Source organism: Zosterops lateralis, assembly GCF_965231275.1.
Source record: "Zosterops lateralis genome assembly, chromosome: 21".
Lineage (NCBI taxonomy): Eukaryota > Metazoa > Chordata > Aves > Passeriformes > Zosteropidae > Zosterops > Zosterops lateralis.
Genome location: NC_139781.1, coordinates 5,823,477 through 5,840,613, shown reverse-complemented (window position 1 = coordinate 5,840,613; position 17,137 = coordinate 5,823,477). Strand labels below are relative to the sequence as shown.

Below are 17,137 nucleotides of genomic sequence, written 5' to 3'. Positions count from 1 at the left end.
AGCTTCAGGCACCACAGAAGAGGTGGCAGAAAGCAGCACTTGGGAAGCTAAGCAAAGCAGGAGTGCAGTGATGCAGGACATGGGGAAGGGGAACAGCAGTGGCATGTGTGTGTGGCAGATGCAAAGCACAAGCCTCACCCATCAGCAGGAAGGTGCCAGGGTGGTTATGGCCAACACAGACTGTTGTGACCAAGTGGGCTTTCTGCCTCTTGCTGCAATGTTCACCTCCAGCACAACCCACCAACTCCAAACAGCTCGTGAGAGCAATCACAGCTTCACTTCCCTCACCCAGTCCCACTTTCTACTGGCTACTGCCATGTTCAGGGACACCCAGCCCAGGAGATCTTCCTCTGCTCTAACAAAGGCCACCACACAGAGCCCTGCAGCACCTACTCTCATGGGGATGTGTTTTAAGCCTGTGGATTCACAGCTGGAAAAACTAAAAGTGCACATGGCTCTTATTCTCCTTACCATCAAAAACACCCTCCACTAACCCAGGAGGTGAATGCCTGTTGTGCCACTTCACTTTAAGCTGACTGCAAAGTGACATTGTTCAGGCTGATAGGAAGGATGCATACGCTCTTATCTGAAGGCTCTAGGAAGATTTAAGTTCAAGTTTAGTTAAAAAAAAATATCACTTTGCCTGAAACAGGGGCATCCATGCTAGATTTATGCTATCTTAAGTAAACCACACCAACAGCACTGACACCAGTGCAAACAGAGATAAAGCAGGGTAAGGAGCCTCTGTCCTTGGAGCCTTCATTCTCAGTATGGTGTGGACAAGAGAAGAGCAGGAGCCTGAGGTGACACCTTTCCAGATCCAAATGTCTGTTCAGGGCACCCACAGGCAGCTCTGGCACCCTCTCCTCAGTGTGAGCTCCTTGGAGCACCCACTCCTGCAAAGCAGCCACAATGCTGCAGAGAGCAGGAGCCTCTGATGGCTGCATGCACCCAAAGGCACACCTGCTGCCAGCCACAGCATCTCAGCTGCTCCTCTGGCAGTGACAAGGAATGGGACCAAGAATGGTGCAGCTGTTGAACCTGCTGCTGCACAACCCCACAGGCAGGACAGCTCAGCTGGGACCTCTGTCCGAGGGCCCTTCCAGCCATCAGTCCTTGCTCCAGGACTGCAGCACACCTTGGTGCTGGCCTGCCCCTCCCTGGAATGATGCAGAGGAGTTATCTCCATCCCTGAGCGGACTCTAAAAGCTCTGCATCTTCTCACGCTCTGCTGCCTCCGGCAGCGCAAACACCGACCCTCACCTTTGCAAATTGCTCCCTGGAGTGGAAGCGGAGCACCAGGGCGGTGGTCTGCCCACAGCCAGCTCTGCAAAGCACCAGGCTTCAAGGGGGCTGGGAAGAAGCTTCCAGCAAGGGAGCACTGCAGAATTTGTGCAGCTGTAGGGAAGCCTCAGCTGGTACTTGGACAAGTCAGCCTCTTGGAGAGCAGCAGAGAAGCCACAAGGCTTTTCCCGCAGAGCTGCCAAAGTGCTTCCTTAGCCCAGGAGCTGCTGGGAGCTCCAGCCACCCTCACACAGCAGAGGAAGATGCTGGAGCTGCACATTTGTCTCTGCAATATTGCAGATTCCTCACAGTCCCAGCCAGAGACATTTGGGCATTCACTAATGAAAACCAGAAAGAGCTGCTAAGTGCAGGGCAACCACATTTTTCCCCTCCAAAAATGACATCCACCTCCTCATGCCCCGCAGCAAGGCTTGCCCAGGCTGGTGATGAAGGAAAGGAAAAATCATCTTGGCATCTACCACAGCCAAAAACAGGCTGGAAGTGTTGGCAGCACAAAGCATGGGGCAGAGCTGCATTTTGCACATAGGTACTGTACTCTCAGGGTGTGCGGGTGTACATGGTCTTTGGGTGGGCAGCACTATTTTTGCAGCAAAATCTGAGCCTCAAATGAGCCTCAGTGCTGTCAGCTCCCCTGGCACCATGCATGGTGCTCTCAAAGCACTGCTGTCCTGTATTGCTACCAGAGAAGGGACCAGTGTGTATGGAGGAGACTGGCATTTAGAAAATTTCCATATAGGAAATTACTGTGGGCAATTGGCAGGGAAACAGGGATGTTTTTCTGTCCCAGAGATAAACAAGCATGACTGATAAATTCTCAGTCCTTTGTCTCCTCTGAAATACACTGAGCTTAGTGGTGGCAGAAGTCATGAGAACTCCAGTAAGGTGGCAGCTGAGACATTTTCAACCACCAAAATACTGTTCTGTGAGAGGAGTGCTTATCACTGCTCATCTGTGGCCTTAGAAATAGTAATCATGATTATTCCAGAATGAGTCAACGTTCAAATGTTCAACCTGAGGAAATCAGCACTACAGGTATATTACCTTCTCCCCAAGCATTACTAACCTAGGATACACAATGAGGAGTGTGGGAGCTTCTGTGTTTCATCACAAGCGACTCAATTAATCCAAGCCAACAGCTATCAGAGCCTGGCCAGAGCTGGAAGGAAGTGCCAGTGTCTGAGTGCTTTAATTCTCAGCACGACACACCTGGATGTCCAAATGGCTGGCCCTGGGGATCTGCTGGTCCGTGAGTCAACAGAGCCCAGTGGGGGCAAAGGGAATGTCCCTCACCAGGGAGGTGACCAGAGGCAACCACAGATGGGCTGCAAGGAAACCCTGCCTGTGAGCAGAGCCAGCGGGGAGGGGAACCCAGGGGATGAGCACACCAGAGGTGTTCTGCCACGCCTTATATCATGCCCTTCTCTGGCAGTAACCTGGAGCCTGCTTCCCCTGCCCTGGCTGTAGGGCTGGGGGCGGCGGGGGTCTGGCAGCCGGTGGGAGGGCGGGGAGAGGAAGCGCTTTGAAGTGGCTGGTGATCACTGGCACAGCCGGCTCCGGAGGCAGCGTGCAGAGACTCCCTAATGCGCCAGCCCTTTCAGGGGCAGCCTTGGCACTCAGAGAGATGGCGTGTGAATAGCCAGGACAGCAACAGGAAAAGCAAAGCAAAGAAACCAAACAACAGAACTGGGGGAAACGGCTGGAAGGAAAGCGCTCCCCAAACCTCCAAGCCCAGCTGCACTGGCCCAGCCAAACCCAGGGGTGCAGGGAGACAGAGGCTGGGATGCAGGGATGCTGCTGCTGCTGCTGCAGGACACTCAGGACAGCAGCCTGTGCCGGCCAGACACCCTGTACTGAGCCTTTCAGAAGAGCTTGGCTGCCTGACCCGTTCATCTTGCACAGAGCAGCCAGCTCTCCCTGTCTGCAAGAGGGCTGTGTGGAGGGAAGGGTGAGGCATTGTGTCTGACACGGGGCTGAGCCAGCTACCATTTGTACATCTCTACTCCCTTGTGTATGTCACTGGTTGGGAATACAGGATTGTTTAGGGGCAATGGGGGAAGGTCAGTGGAGGCAAGGCAAAGCAGAGATGTGTCTGAACTGGAGGTGCTCAGCTGCCCATGAGGCAGCTAGGGCTCAGCGAGGTTGCTCTTCCGTTGCTCTTCCATGGGCTGGAGACCAAATCCTTACTGGCAGGACTGGCACTGGCATGGGGATGTGAGCAGTGGGGAGCAGCCTTGGCAGGCACAAGGCTCAGAGCAGAATCTGCAGCATTTACACAGCCAGAAGAGGCTTTATGCTTTTAACCAAGGAGCTCTGGATGCAAAATGATCAGGGATGCAATGAGGGAAAAGCTCAGCCCAGGATGGACTGCAGTCCCCCATCACACAGGTCCTTCCCTGAGCAGGTCTGTACACTCCCAATGGGGTAACCCAACCTAAGGGATGGATGCATTAAGTGCTATGTGCCCTCAGAGGCTACTCCTCATGGCCAGGGACTGGGAAGCTGCCAGTGCCAGTGGGATTAAGGTGGGAGTGCAGGTTCAGCCCAGGAGAAGCTGTTCTGAAAGGCCTGGAGCAACATGAGCATCCTCATGACCTGACCCCAGGCCTGTGCTCCCAGCTGGCCAGAGCATCTGTGGGGGTCTTCCCAGTGGGAAGCGGGGGTTGGGTGGCAGGGGGGGCTTGGAGGGTCCACAGTCCAGGTGGCAGCACAGAGAGGTGCTGGAGGAGTGCTGCAGGCCGGGGGCCAGCCAGGCACCCTCTCACTCTCTCACTCTCTCTCTCTTTCCTCTCTGTGCCTCTCTGCCGGTCGGCTTGCTACATACCTCCTTTCCTACATATTTTCTTGTTGGGCTTTCGGGTGCATTCCTTGGAAATCCGTTTTACTGTAAAATGAATAAAAGACTACAAAATAACAGGAGGCTCCACTGATGGGAGTGGGCATGCAATCACAACCACGCTGCTACCCTCCCACCGCCCCAGGGACCGCGGGAGGTGGGGAGGGAGCGTCGCCATGGGAGGAAAACTCTGGGCCAGCCGTGCTGGGCGGGAAGGAAGGCATGATGCATTCCGTGGGCCCCAGAGACCGAGGAGTGGAGCCAGCCAGCCTGGGAGAAGCCACTGGCCCGCCAGGCTGCTCTGCTGTGTGCAGCAGACCGGCTGCGGGTCCCTTCTGGCCCGCTGAAAATCCCTGGGGGCTCCCGTTGCGGTGAGGCTGGGACGGGCGTGCGGGCAGGCGCTGCCTCCTCTGCCCTCTACTTACAGTTCAGGTGGGATCCCCTACAAAGGAAAAGGTTAGACAAGGAGGCACCCAGCGCCGCTCAGCCTCACCCCAACAGGACCGTGCCCCCGTGGTGTCCCCAGCACCCCAGGCTCATCGCTCTGCCGCTGTCCCACCGGCGTGGAGGAGGAGCAGCCAAGCGATGTGTCTGCCGGTGCGCCCCAACCACCCGTCCGTACCAGGGCCCAGAAAAGGGCTCTGCGGTCCCTTTCTTGCCGGAGCATCTTCCCAGGGAGAGGCAGAGAGTGTTCCTCCCAGCCGCAGCCCACGCCCACAACTAGCGCATGGACCTGGGGAGGGTGGGAAGCAGGGAGGAAGGACGAACTCGAACCAACTCAAGACAGAACCTGGCACTCGGCGCCTGTGGGGAGCACAAATCAGCTTGTCACTCTGTGGATCTGCGGTCAGAGAGTCGGATTCAGATTTAGCAATACAAGAGAGGAACCCGTGACGATGCCATGGAGGTGGAGGGGTGGGACCGGGAGGCGTGGAGGAGCAGGAGCACGCGAGACAGAGATGGCAGCTGAGGGCAAGAGGGCAAGCTGCGTGGCCAGAGAAAGCTTTCTACAAACAGACAGCATGCTGCAGGGTCCACAACCACATGCTTCAAACACAACACCCAGGTGAGACCAACCACTGCTGGGGAGGGGTGGAGTGACACCCCCCCTCGCTCTCCTGCGGTCACCCCAGAGGGGACTCACCATCCTCCGTGGGGATGTAGATGTTGAGGTACAGACAGTCCTCGTTGGGGTCCTGGATGTACGTGGCCACGATATCCAAATTGGAGGTAAACCAGATGGGCAGCATGATCTCGGGAACGGCGTTGTGGATGTTCTGGGGGCAGACTGGTGAGAAGTGGGTAGCGTTCCTGATGCCCGACCAGGACGGTGGTGGCTCGGGGGGCATGAATCTCTTCTCCCCGATGGGGGGAGCAGCATAAGGAACCCCCAGGTACTGGTCCACGGGCCCCAGGATCTCACTGGGCAACGGCACGCGCACCCCTCGTAACTTCCCGTAGTGCGTGTTGACAGTGGGCGAGTAGACCTGGCCCTGCATCTGAACAACCATCGAGGCAAAGCTCAGGACCCAGAGGGTGAGACGCAGGTCCCAGCTGGCCACCAGCTCAGGCACTTGGAGAACAGGGGGGAAGAGAGGGCTTCTCCAGAGTATCAGCCACATTGTCCGGGAGAAACAGCACCAACATCCAGGCCTGAAGCTCCTGGGGCGAGGTCTCAGAGCAACCCCATCACACCGAGCCTCCGGTTTGGCCACCAGGAACAGATGGAGCAGAAGAGACAGGAGTCAGGAGTGCGCAGCCCAGCCGCACCTTCTGCTGGGTGAGTCAGGAGCACGGACGCAGGGAGAGGTGGCACCAGCTCCTCACAGCCTCCCAGCTGCCTGCTGCAGCCTGCCTGCCAGTGGCCCAGCCCGGAGGTGACTGCTGATACTGTGGAGAGATGGAGGGAATTAACAGCAGACTTGCTCTGGAAGAGTTGAAGACCTGCAGTGCAGAAGGAGCCAGGATCTCTGGCTGAGCCTCCCACCCATGGGTGCTCATTGGCTCTGCCACCACCTGGCCAAGTGGCTCTGGGAATAGGCAAAAGCGGGCAGAACAAGCAGAGCTTGTGCAGACACACACACTGTCTGCCCATGCCTGCAGAGCCTGTCCCCCGTGCTCAGGGGCTGCCCAGAGTGTGGGTGCCAAGAGAAGCAGACAGTGCCATGACCCTCCCCACAAGGAGCCTGTTGGACACCACTGGTGCCAAGCACAGCCCCTGCACAAGACCCCACTGGCACCTCTCCTCTCCTGGCTGAGCTGGAGCTGCCTGTGTTCCCACACCACGCAGCCTGTGCTCCTTGCCTGGGCTTCACCACAGCACTGCTCCCCTGTTCGGGTGCTACCACCCCTCATACACCAGCAAACTCGACCCACACGGCAGGCACCCATGTCCCCCTCCACTGGGGGAGAGAGACCCCAGGCAGGACCCGGGTGCTGGGCGGGCCAGGATGGGAACACCCGGAGTGTATTGTGTGCATCTGCCCTCCGCCCCACCCGCTCCCTGCCCCGGCCAGCCCGGGGAGGCAGAGCTCCGCTCCCACGCCCCTGCCCGGGCTGGCAGCATCGGGAGGAGCAGCTGTGGCCGCCCCCGAGGGGCCCGCGGGGAAGGGAGGGCACCGCAGATGGGGACCCGCGGATGTGTGTCAGCGAGCAGAGCTCCTGTGCCAGGGAGCCCTGGCTGGAGGCTCTGTGGATTCTCAGTGCTCTGCCCTTCACCTTCCCGCACCGCCTGTCGCATTTGGGGCTTATGTAAGCGCCCCCCGCCTGGGCTCCCCCCGCCAGCACCGCCGCTCCCCGGGGGACCCGGGCACGGGGAGCCGCGGGCGCTGCACCCCCCGGTGCTCCATCATCACCCCGGGCATCACCCGCCGGCCCGCCCCGCTCCTCGGAGGGCGGAACTCCAGCCGAGTCCCCGCCAAAAGGCTCAGGGGATGCTCACTCGTCCTGTCTCAGCCACATGTCCTCAGCCTGGGAGAGACGGCAGCGCTGGTGAGGCGCCTCCGTTTTGCCCCAGGGCATCCTTGCTTGCCCACCCGGTGGATCTCTCCCAGGCTCAGAGGGGAGCAGAGTTGCCTTGAAATTATTGGAGCACAAAATAAGGGCTGTATGCAGATGGGAGTTTGCAGCTCTGGTGGAGGTTCAGTTGGGCAGGGATTCCACAAATAGAGAGCACCTCATCCAATGAGGAAAATCCGCAGGGAAAAAACCCACCACCACCAAAAAAACCACCCCAAACCTCTCAGATAAACAAACAGAAACCCACAAAAAACCCCACTCAAACAAAACACAACCAAAAACCCCCACAGAAGGTGTCTCAAATCTGTACTGCATATGTGCAGGCAACTCACTGCTGGTCATTAAGGAAATGGGCTCATGCTGTGCCTGCCCTCCTGATATGCCCAAAGAACTTGGCAGCCTCAGAAATCAGGGTAACACAGTAAACAGAAACACTCATCTCAGAAAATCATGTTACTGCATTCAGCCCACCCAAGCAGCAAGGCCTCGCAGGGCTGGGCATGCAGGCACCTTTCCAGAGCCTGCCAAGGGAATGCAGGTGATGCCAGACAAGGAGAGCAGCACATCTCTGCACATCACTCCCCTTCACCTCCTCCTGCCCCACCAGGCAGCGACAGAAACGCACCAGCAGGGGCATGACACTGCTTCGTTATCCCCCAAACAGATGCCAAAGCCTAAGAAAAGAAAGCTGAGTCAAGGGCCAGAAAAACAGCTGAGGCACCCAGAGATCCCAAGCTGAGCTCTTCCCACCACTGCTGGAGCTGCCTCTGCATCACGGTGCCTTGGCTGCCCTGTTCTGCCTGCAGCTCTGGAAGAAAACCATCATTCATCTCATATTCCCTGCCGCAATGCTCCTCCTTCAGCAGAGAACTGACCTTTGCCTGACAGCGACATCCCAGGGGTGTAGTGCTGGCCCAGGACCCCCCAAAGCTGTATTCCTAAGCAGGATCTCAAAGGTGCTTCAGATCCACCACTGTGCCTGACATTGCTGGAAGGCAAAGTGCCCAGTGTAAATCTTCTGCTCAGGTTCCTTCAGGTACCGCAGGTTAGGGATAAAGCTAATTATTAATGACTGTCATATCTAATTTGTATGACTGGAAGCTACAGGCAGCTTCCAGTCTTTATGATAGTGCATACAGTGCTCCCTGCAGAGCCATTTCAACTGATCAGTCATCATTTTCTGTCTGCAGGAACACCACAGCCCTGCCAGTGGTGGTTCACTAGATGATTTCCCAGCTCCAGAGCTTCCCCATGGCTGCAGGCACACGCTGCCATGGGCGCTGCTGCTCCACCAATTCCTCCAGGAAAGCAATTTCACGGCACCAGGCAGTGCCACTACACAGCTGCCCAGCTGGGCTGCACACACCAGTCACAGGGCTGAATTCACAACCCACTTTGCATCCGTGGAGCTTCCGCACGCCCACTGTAACCATCCTGTCCTGACACAATGAGGAATCTCTTCTCACAAAACACAGCCAAAAAACAGCTTCTTGCTACAGCTCCTCAGAATTATGCTATGATGATATTCCTCTGGGTTTTTTGTTTAATCCTCATCCAGCTCTGAAAAAACCATGGAAATCTGAAGACAAAAAAAACCATAAGCTAAGGAAGAATTAAGTACACATTCTTAACTTAAACAAAACAATGCTACAGGTCTTTAAAACTGTCTCCAATTACAAGTTTTACAAAGCATGAAGCACCGAGGTGAGCTGCACTAGTGATAGCCAAATATGTCCAGATATGGAGATGCACAGTCAAGGCCCAGCAGCCCTAATGTTACCCTGGAGAGCCACAATGCCTTAACACTCAAATACAACTCATGGTGTTTTAACATTTGTAATTCCACATTTGGTTCCATCATTTTTTAAAGACTCTTTGCCTCCATCTGCCCCATGTCCCTGCAGCACAGAATAAAGGCACCCAAACAATCTCAGTGACATGCTTCTAAGCCTTCCTATGTTCAGATTTTTTCAATTACAAACCCAAAAAACCGATGCAAACCCTATATCTGAAATTCCCTGGGTTTCAAATGCCTGATTTGGGATAATTACAATACCCCTGTAACACATCTGATACCCTCATATTGCTGTTCTGTGCTCTGCGCTTTCTGATGTAACTTCATGTTAACATAACATTTAGGATGGGAATTTAGCCTTAATTTAATGCTGACAGACTGCCATAAAAACCCAAGCTTAATCCCTTTCACTGTGGGTTGTTGCATGTGCCTTGCATTGCTGCCTGCTGCCTCAACAGCTCTTAAACTTCTCAGTCTTTCAAAGCACGAGAAAGAACTGAGAGACCAGAGAAAGGACATTTCGTTCAGGGAAGCAATTCTCTTCACATCCCATGGGAGGTGGGAGCAAAACTTTCCCAGTTTTGCCGCCTACAGCGCTCTCACCCTTCCCTTCCAGCAGGGAAGCCAAACGTGTCCCCCAGCGAAGATGGGCTGGTGCCTGCCTGCAACCCCGTGCCAGGAGCTGTGCCTGCCAGCCAGCAATGAAACCAGGCTGGGCTGGGCACACACAGCCAAACTGGGAATGCTCAGACAAGCACGCAGTGAGAAACTGGGAGCATAAAGACACTGCAGGCATCCCAGGTCGCTCTGCCAGGCCGCTGGTGGGTGAGCAGAGGAAGTGAGGCTGCTAGCTGTTGGGGATGTTATTCATGTGCTTTGGAAAACAAATGCTCCATAGGTATTTCCACGGCCGCACTGTCTGCCAGACGGCTTCCTCCTCAACAAAGAGACGCTCTCCATGGAAACCTGGGCGGGTGGGATCCTCTGGAAGCCTCTCTGGCAGATGCATATTCAGGCATCTCAACACCAGCCAGACGAGCCGGATCCACACCTCCTCTGGCAGGCGGCCGAGGAGATGTGAGCAGACAGCCTGCTCTCCTATTGGATCCTCCAGCGGGGCCCAGCCTCCTGCCCTGGAGCACCAACCCCAAGTTCAGCACACTCACGCTGTGGCTCTGTGTCCCATGAGGTTCAGAGCCAGGACAGATGGAGACCTCAGAGCACCCAGCTGGCACGGATGGATGATCTCCTTCCAGCAGCAAGCAGACAGGATGTCCCATTGCACCCTCCAGCCACTGTGCCTTGTGCAGCTCTGCTCACCATTTGACCCCCTTGTATTTCACTAAGGGCCAGCCCATGCACCCCACAACAAACATGCACCCAGCAAGCAGCATGAGAAACTTCTGTCTTCTCTTCTCCAGGTGAGCTCCAAACCTTTTCACCAGCCTGTGCTCCAGGAGCTCAGCTCTCAGGCAGCACCACCTGCCAGACCCACTCCTCGCCTGGCATCTTCTCTCCTCCACTGGGCAGTGGTCCCAGCTCTCACCCAGCCCCATCCCACCTGGCCTACAACACTGCAGAAAACCCCACAGGAAACCCTGGGGAGCAGAGAAGCTGCAGCACAACTGTACCAATGTGCTTGTGTCCCTGTGTCCCAGCAGCCCCTCAAGAGCATCCCTGTGCCTGCAGGTCTCATCCCAGGTTACCCATCCCACAGGCAGATGTTTCCTGGTCCCACAGCACTGTGGGGGCATTTCCCAGGTCCATCACAGAGCTGGTGAACAGTGATAAATGGCTCACAGTTACACTGAAAGGGACATGTAGGGTTTCAGAAAGGTCTGCCCTGCTGCTGCTGCTGCTCTGCTCTTCCATGAATGACCTAAATGACAGAACAGAGTAGGTTTCAAAATCTGCACATGACGCCCCAGCACTTAGAGGCCAGGATGGGAATTTGACATGTTCCTGACAGACTGGGAAAAGGGCTGAGGACTGTAAGGCATTGGGAGGTAAAAATTTGCACAAACAGGCCACAGAGGAAACGACAGCAGCAGTTCTGCCACAAGGGTCATGAGGGCTACAGGTGAGTACAAACTGAACGTGAGCCAGCATATCATTGCCACAAAAAAAGGCAACTGCAGGAGGACGTGTGAAAGGCCAGCTTACACATGAAGTAATTACTCTCCTTTCAGCTCATAAAGATACATCAAGTAATTTTACTGTCGTCCAGAGAACCAGTTCATTCCCCAAAAGATTTGGACTGAGAGAGGCCATGGGAGACCAGCAAGATCATCAAAAAGCTTTGGAGAAACGTCTGGAAGATTTGGATTAGTCTAGACAAGAAAAGTCACAGGGCACAGTTTTATAACATGCAAAGGCCACAGCAAAAAAGTTCAGAACACTCTGCCCTTTTGTGCTAGGTAGGAGACACATCCATATTAAGAAAGAAAAGTTAAGTGTACACCAGGAAAAGTTAAAGCACTCCATGGCTATCTACAAAGGGTGCTACGTGGCAGATGGATGGACCCAGCAGCCCCTCCAGCCCAGTCTCCTACACTTCTCATTACCCTGGCTGGCAGCTCTGCCCCTGCCCTCATTCATTCAGCATTTTTCATGGTCTGACCAGCCACCTTGGCCACAAACCCTTCAGCATTTAGGGTGCAGAGCAGAGCACTTAGGATTCTTCCCAGCACCATGGAGCCCAAAACATCCATTCTCCACTCAGCAGAGGCCTCTCCCAGAGTCCAGCGTTCCCCACCTCACTCTCCTGAGGCACATCTGCAGCCCCTCCAGTATTGAGGCACCACAGTCACTCTAATGGGACAGAAGGAAAACAGCTACAAACCTCACCCTTGTTTGCATCAAGATACGTCCCTGTGCCTTGCCTTTCCTGGCTCCTACCCACAGTACTACCAATATTTAAAGCAAGCTGAACGTCAGAAGCCTATGAGACACTCCACTGCACATCCTTTGCCCTGGGGAGAGGATGAGGGACCACGTGAGGAGTGTCAGTTAAGTTCCTCAACGCTGCAAGAACATATGTGGGACAGAAGCTCTTTGACAACTCCCAGACACATGCCAAGATCCTCGAGAGCTTCCATTCATAACAGAAGAATGTTACTCAAAATCCCTAGAAACAGACAATTTCAAGAGCCACTTCTGCTGTGGTGCCAAAGGCCTCCCGCTGCAATATGGCCTGTCACCATTTGCTCCATGGCCTTTAATGAGTTCTTCATGAAGGAGCCAAGCCTGCCTTGGGAAGGACACCAGGGGCAAAGCAGACCTTTTTCCCTTGCCCACATTTCAGCCTTTCCAGATATTTTTGGCATTGAATGTCAGCACACTGCTCGATGCCTGGCTCCAGAAGACACGGTACCCAGCAGGTGAGACAGCCTGGATCATTTCCAACTCTTGTTTAGCATCAAGAACTCCAAAAATGCAGGAGGTTTCTCAGTGTCACCGAGCTGTGACTGGTGATGCTGCTGAAGGACAGCTCGTGAGCACTGCAGCAGGGACAGTGTTGGGGTCAGCACCCAATACTGCTGATGCAAGAAGAAGGTGACCATTATAGAGGATCCAAGGACAACTGTGCTTGGAAGCCTGGAGTCTTTTGGAGTGGGCTACATGCTCACCTTGAGTTAAGTCTAGATTTTGACTGACCTTCCCACTCAGTGCTTCCCAGGAGCCTGGTGGAAAGCTGAGCCAGGGCCACGTGGCACAGCCCACAGCTGCTGTGTGAGCAGGAGGCTCTGCCAGCACAGGAAGAGGGCAGTGGCAGCAGCCTCTTGGTGCCCTGGCGGGTTCCCACATGGCTCAGGGATAGCTGCTGGAAGGAGCCTATTTATTGATGGAAATAATCTAGATTATCTCCCCTTATGGCTTCCCTGAGCCCAGCACGAATACACAGCGGCAGCTTTTCTCTCCCTCACCTTGCTGTTTGCAGTTCCAGCGTACAAACACCCGCCTGCAGGGGCAGAGGTTAACCAGCAGCACTGTCCGAGCACGGCTCAATCTGCATTGCCCAGCCCGGACCGCCGGCAGCGAAGGAAGCGCCCGGCTCAGCCCGGAGGATCTCAGAGCCCCGGGACTCCCCGCGACCGGCAACATCTGGATGTGGCATCGCTCTGTCTCGGCCGGGAGGGACCGGGCTGGTTCCCGGAGCCCCGAGTGAGGCTGAGCCCTGCCCGCGGGAGCTGTCCCGTCAGCACCGCCCGGGGCCGGCCCCGACCCGGCAAACCACAGCTCCGGACAGCCGAGGGGCGACCCCGAGGCTCCTGACAGATTCCTGAGCACAGGAGAGGGAGGTGGTGGGCTATTCTCCCTGGTATCCACCATAGCACATTAGGGAACGGCTCAAAGCTGTGCCGGGGGAGGTTTACACTGGACGTCGGGAAGCGTTTGTTTAGCCAGAGGGTGGTCAGACACTGCAAGGGACTTCCTAGAGAGGTGGTCGATGCCTCCAGCCTGTCAGCGTTTAAGAGGCATTTGGACAACGCCCTTAACCACATGCCCTAATTTTAGGTCAGCCCTGAATGGCCCAGACTGTTGGATTGGATAATCACTGTAGATCTCTTACAACAGACTATTCTATTCTATTCTATTCTATTCTATTCTATTCTATTCTATTCTATTCTATTCTATTCTATTCTATTCTATTCTATTCCATTCCATTCCATTCCATTCCATTCCATTCCATTCCATTCCATTCCATTCCATTCCATTCCATTCCAGTGCTTCACAAATAAGAATTACTCCACCTCTGGCTTTGTGCAGACAGGTGACTGACAATGCAAAAGTGCCTCCACAGAACCCTGGAATTTCCAGACGAGTACTCGGGAGTGAGCTGACAGACAATCTGCTTTCAGCAAGCCCTTGGCACCAGCACAAAGTTCATGCCAAGACAACTTGCTCACTCTCCCACACATCACAAACAAGCACCAGGCACCTACTCCAAGGCAATATAATCTCCCTCAAATCTGTGATCAACACTCCACAGCTAGCAGCCCAAGTGCCAATCTCACCCAGCAAAGAGAGAGCTGATTCCGCCAGCAGCATTCCCCTCACTTCCTTCTCCAGCTTCAGGAAGTTGCACATTGACATTATCCCACCTGCTCAGCACCATCCCCCTCACATCTGCCAGAGTGATGCCTCCTCTCCTAAATAATTGCCCTGGAAACTGCCATGGCTAACAGGGGCCATTTTTAAAGTTAATGTGCTTCATTATGACTGAACTCTGTTAGGGAACAATTACACAAGCACAAGGCTCTTATCAATAAGTTTCTAAAAGCCTAAGTCCAAACACATTCATATTTCTTATGTTAGCAAAAAAGTCTAATAAAGAAAGGAGACTTTGGTTACCCAAAGAGGCTGGCTCAATGACACCCTCATTTCTGAAATGTCTGAAACTAAGAGGCAAGTATGAAACCAAGCTGCTGATGCAATGTCCTTCCCCAAAACTCTGTCATGTCCCAGCCTCTCAAGCTCTTTTCTGGGCACCCAGCCATGCAAAGGACATGAAGCTCCCACAACCAATGGGCCATGGGCAATTTGCACAACCATACCACCACCTGTGCTAGAACAGCTCAAGACATCTCACACAAGCTCCAAGGAAAGCTGAGAAAGCATCAGTGGCTGCAGGCAGGGCGAGTGTGTGCACAGCCAATGCTTTCCATGGACTAATGTGGACTGGGGGAGGCTCTATAAATGTAAGGAGGTGGGCTGGGCAGAGAGGAACCGACTGCAGCTTAAAATACTTGGACTTCCTGCAAATGTGATTAGGGAGGGTGGGCAACAAAATCCAAGAGTGTTCTGAATGGGAACAGCTACATCCAAAATAAGTTGTCAATGTTTCTCTTTTACTGACTCAAAGCAGGAAGCCAAATCCACTTAATCAAGGGTTGAAATCCAGACAGTGGCTTTGCAGCCACTGGTTTCAGCAGCAGAGCCAGTACAGGACTGGGTTTTTTACCAACCTCTTCCCTAACCACCCATTTCTGCCTGACATAATTCCGCTCTTTATCAGCTCAGAAAGGTTTTGCAAAGCAGAATTGTAAAACAAGTCATGGAAGTAATCTGGGCTAAAGGTAATAAAACCCAGGACAAAGAACAAAGATGAAGGAAATAGCTGGAGACAAGCAGGAACTAACTTTTGCACAGAAGCTGAAACATGACACTGTAAGTTTCTTGTCAAGAGATAAGGTTACAAGTTATCTGGCAGTATACCAGCCCCATCTTTTTGCCAAACATGTTACCACCACCTTGACTTGTGGCATGAGACACCAAGTCCATGGAGCAAAGGTGGCTCTGTGGGGAGAGCACATCCCTGTGAAAGGGGGGGGTGTGGGCCACCCTGACAGAGCCACCCCTCAAGGGTCACAGTGCAGGCAGCAGAGCCACGTGTGCTCCCTCAGGATGCAAGAAATCCCAAGCATTGCAGTCCAGCACCACATTGTTTCTTCACTGCAGGGTTTTTGCTCAGGAAAGCCATCCCAGGAGCTGTCTGACTGTCCACACCACCTCCACCTTGTTCCAATACTGCCAGGTGAAAGAGCGGACAGGCTGTGCACAGACACAGGTGCCCAGAGCCTGGGATGCAGGGCTGTGCCACCCCACGCTCCCCAGTGTCCCACAGCTGGGAGAGCTGCAGGTCCTGTCCTGTGGCAGAGAGATGCCCCAGCTAAACTGCAGCCCACAACCCTACTGTGTGCCCCAGCATATCCCACTGGACTCTAGAGGCTGAGTTTCATGTTAGTGTGAGTGGCCCTGACCAAAGACCAGACGTGATTTTCTGACCATATTGCAAATGTCCCTTTGAGCCTACTGGCATCAGCAGTGTCCCACTGCTCCGTGACACTGCAGCTTGCCTGGGGGCACAATTAGTCCCAGCTCTGCCTTGGCTGGCCTAGGAGACCATGCTGCCCTCCTCACAGCCCTGGACTCTTCATCTACACCAGAGGGCTGCTCTCTGTGAAGCAGAGAAGGGAGTGGGATACCAGACCTGGACTGGGGCAGGAGATGGGTAGCAGCGACCACAGGTAAGACAGAGCGTGGGGTCAGTGCAAGCTGCATTTGCTAATGCCGTGATGCACATACCCTCTGCTCCTACCAGCAGGCAGGTTTCACTGGAAACATCAGAAAGATCCAGATGTGGGGGCGGGAAAACGCCATTGTTGCTGGAAGCAGCACCATGTTCTCCTCCATCCATCCATCCATCCATCCATCCATCCATCCATCCATCCATCCATCCATCCATCCACACCACCACCCTGCAAGCTGCCGGTGGCAGGGGCCACCAGGTCCCTTTCCCCCCCAGCTGCACGGTCCCTGCAGGACAGGGGACACCGTCCCGGGGTAGCACCTCTTGGCAGAGCTCCTGCGGGAGCCGGGGCCGCACACCCGGAGCCAACATGACACAGCGTCAAGCAGCCACATCCTGCAGCAGCCACCGCTCCTCCAGGCTGACGTCAGCCTCCGCAAGAGCTGGCAGGCAGGACATGCTGTGCATGCCGGCCGCGCTGCTCCCAGACACCGCCTGGCTCCGGCACACACTGTGGCCTGTGTTCCTCACCAGCCACGACTTATCTACAAATTGAATTTCACACTCGCACGCCCCAGAATAAGGCACAGGTGCTGGAGAAGCCGCCCTCCCCCTCTGCACATCTGCCTTCCCGCTCGCCCCACCCCGCTGCTGAGCGCCGGGAGCGCGGCTGGAGCTCTGGAGGAGATGCTGGGCAAAAAGCCCCGGCAGGCACAGGCGGCATCGGCTCGGAGCGACATCAGGGCCAGGGGAGCCCTGGGGCCTCTGGCTCACAGCGTCCAAAACCTCCCATCTGCAGCTGAATGAGATAAGCGCCCATCCCAGAGTTACTGGTTTCCCCAGAAACCCTACAGGCTTTCCCAGGAATTCTGGAAATGCACGGATTTGGTACGTGCTCCAGCGAGCAATCCAAAGAGTTTATACAGTTGTCACAGCCAGAGACCACCAGCAGCACAGGCTGTGTGCACAGCTGGCAGCCCGGGCAGATGTGGTGACTGTCACCTCGGAAGGACCTCAGACTGCCCAAGTGTGCAGTGCAGCCCATGGTGCAGCCCAAGCCCACCGCAGCCTCCACCCGACTAAGACGAGCAGCTTCCTTGAGCAGGGGAGCCTGGTCTCAACAAGCCCAACACACCAAAACCAAAGCTGGTGT

General features: G+C 54.8%; 1 protein-coding gene across 4 annotated transcripts in view; it reads right to left on the bottom strand.

The window, feature by feature from the left end:
• NLGN3 (neuroligin 3) overlaps positions 1-17,137 on the bottom strand; it is a 39,780-nt gene that overhangs the window by 15,196 nt on the left and 7,447 nt on the right. For 3 of the 4 annotated variants that reach the window (XM_083876328.1, XM_083876327.1, XM_083876329.1), the window contains exon 2: positions 5,283-6,028. In XM_083876328.1, the coding sequence (XP_083732454.1) occupies positions 5,283-5,760 (478 nt within the window). In that variant the 5' untranslated portion in view covers positions 5,761-6,028. Of the gene's footprint in view, positions 1-4,126; positions 4,187-5,282; positions 6,029-17,137 lie in introns of those variants that run through there. The other variant, XM_083876330.1, reaches the window with a different exon arrangement.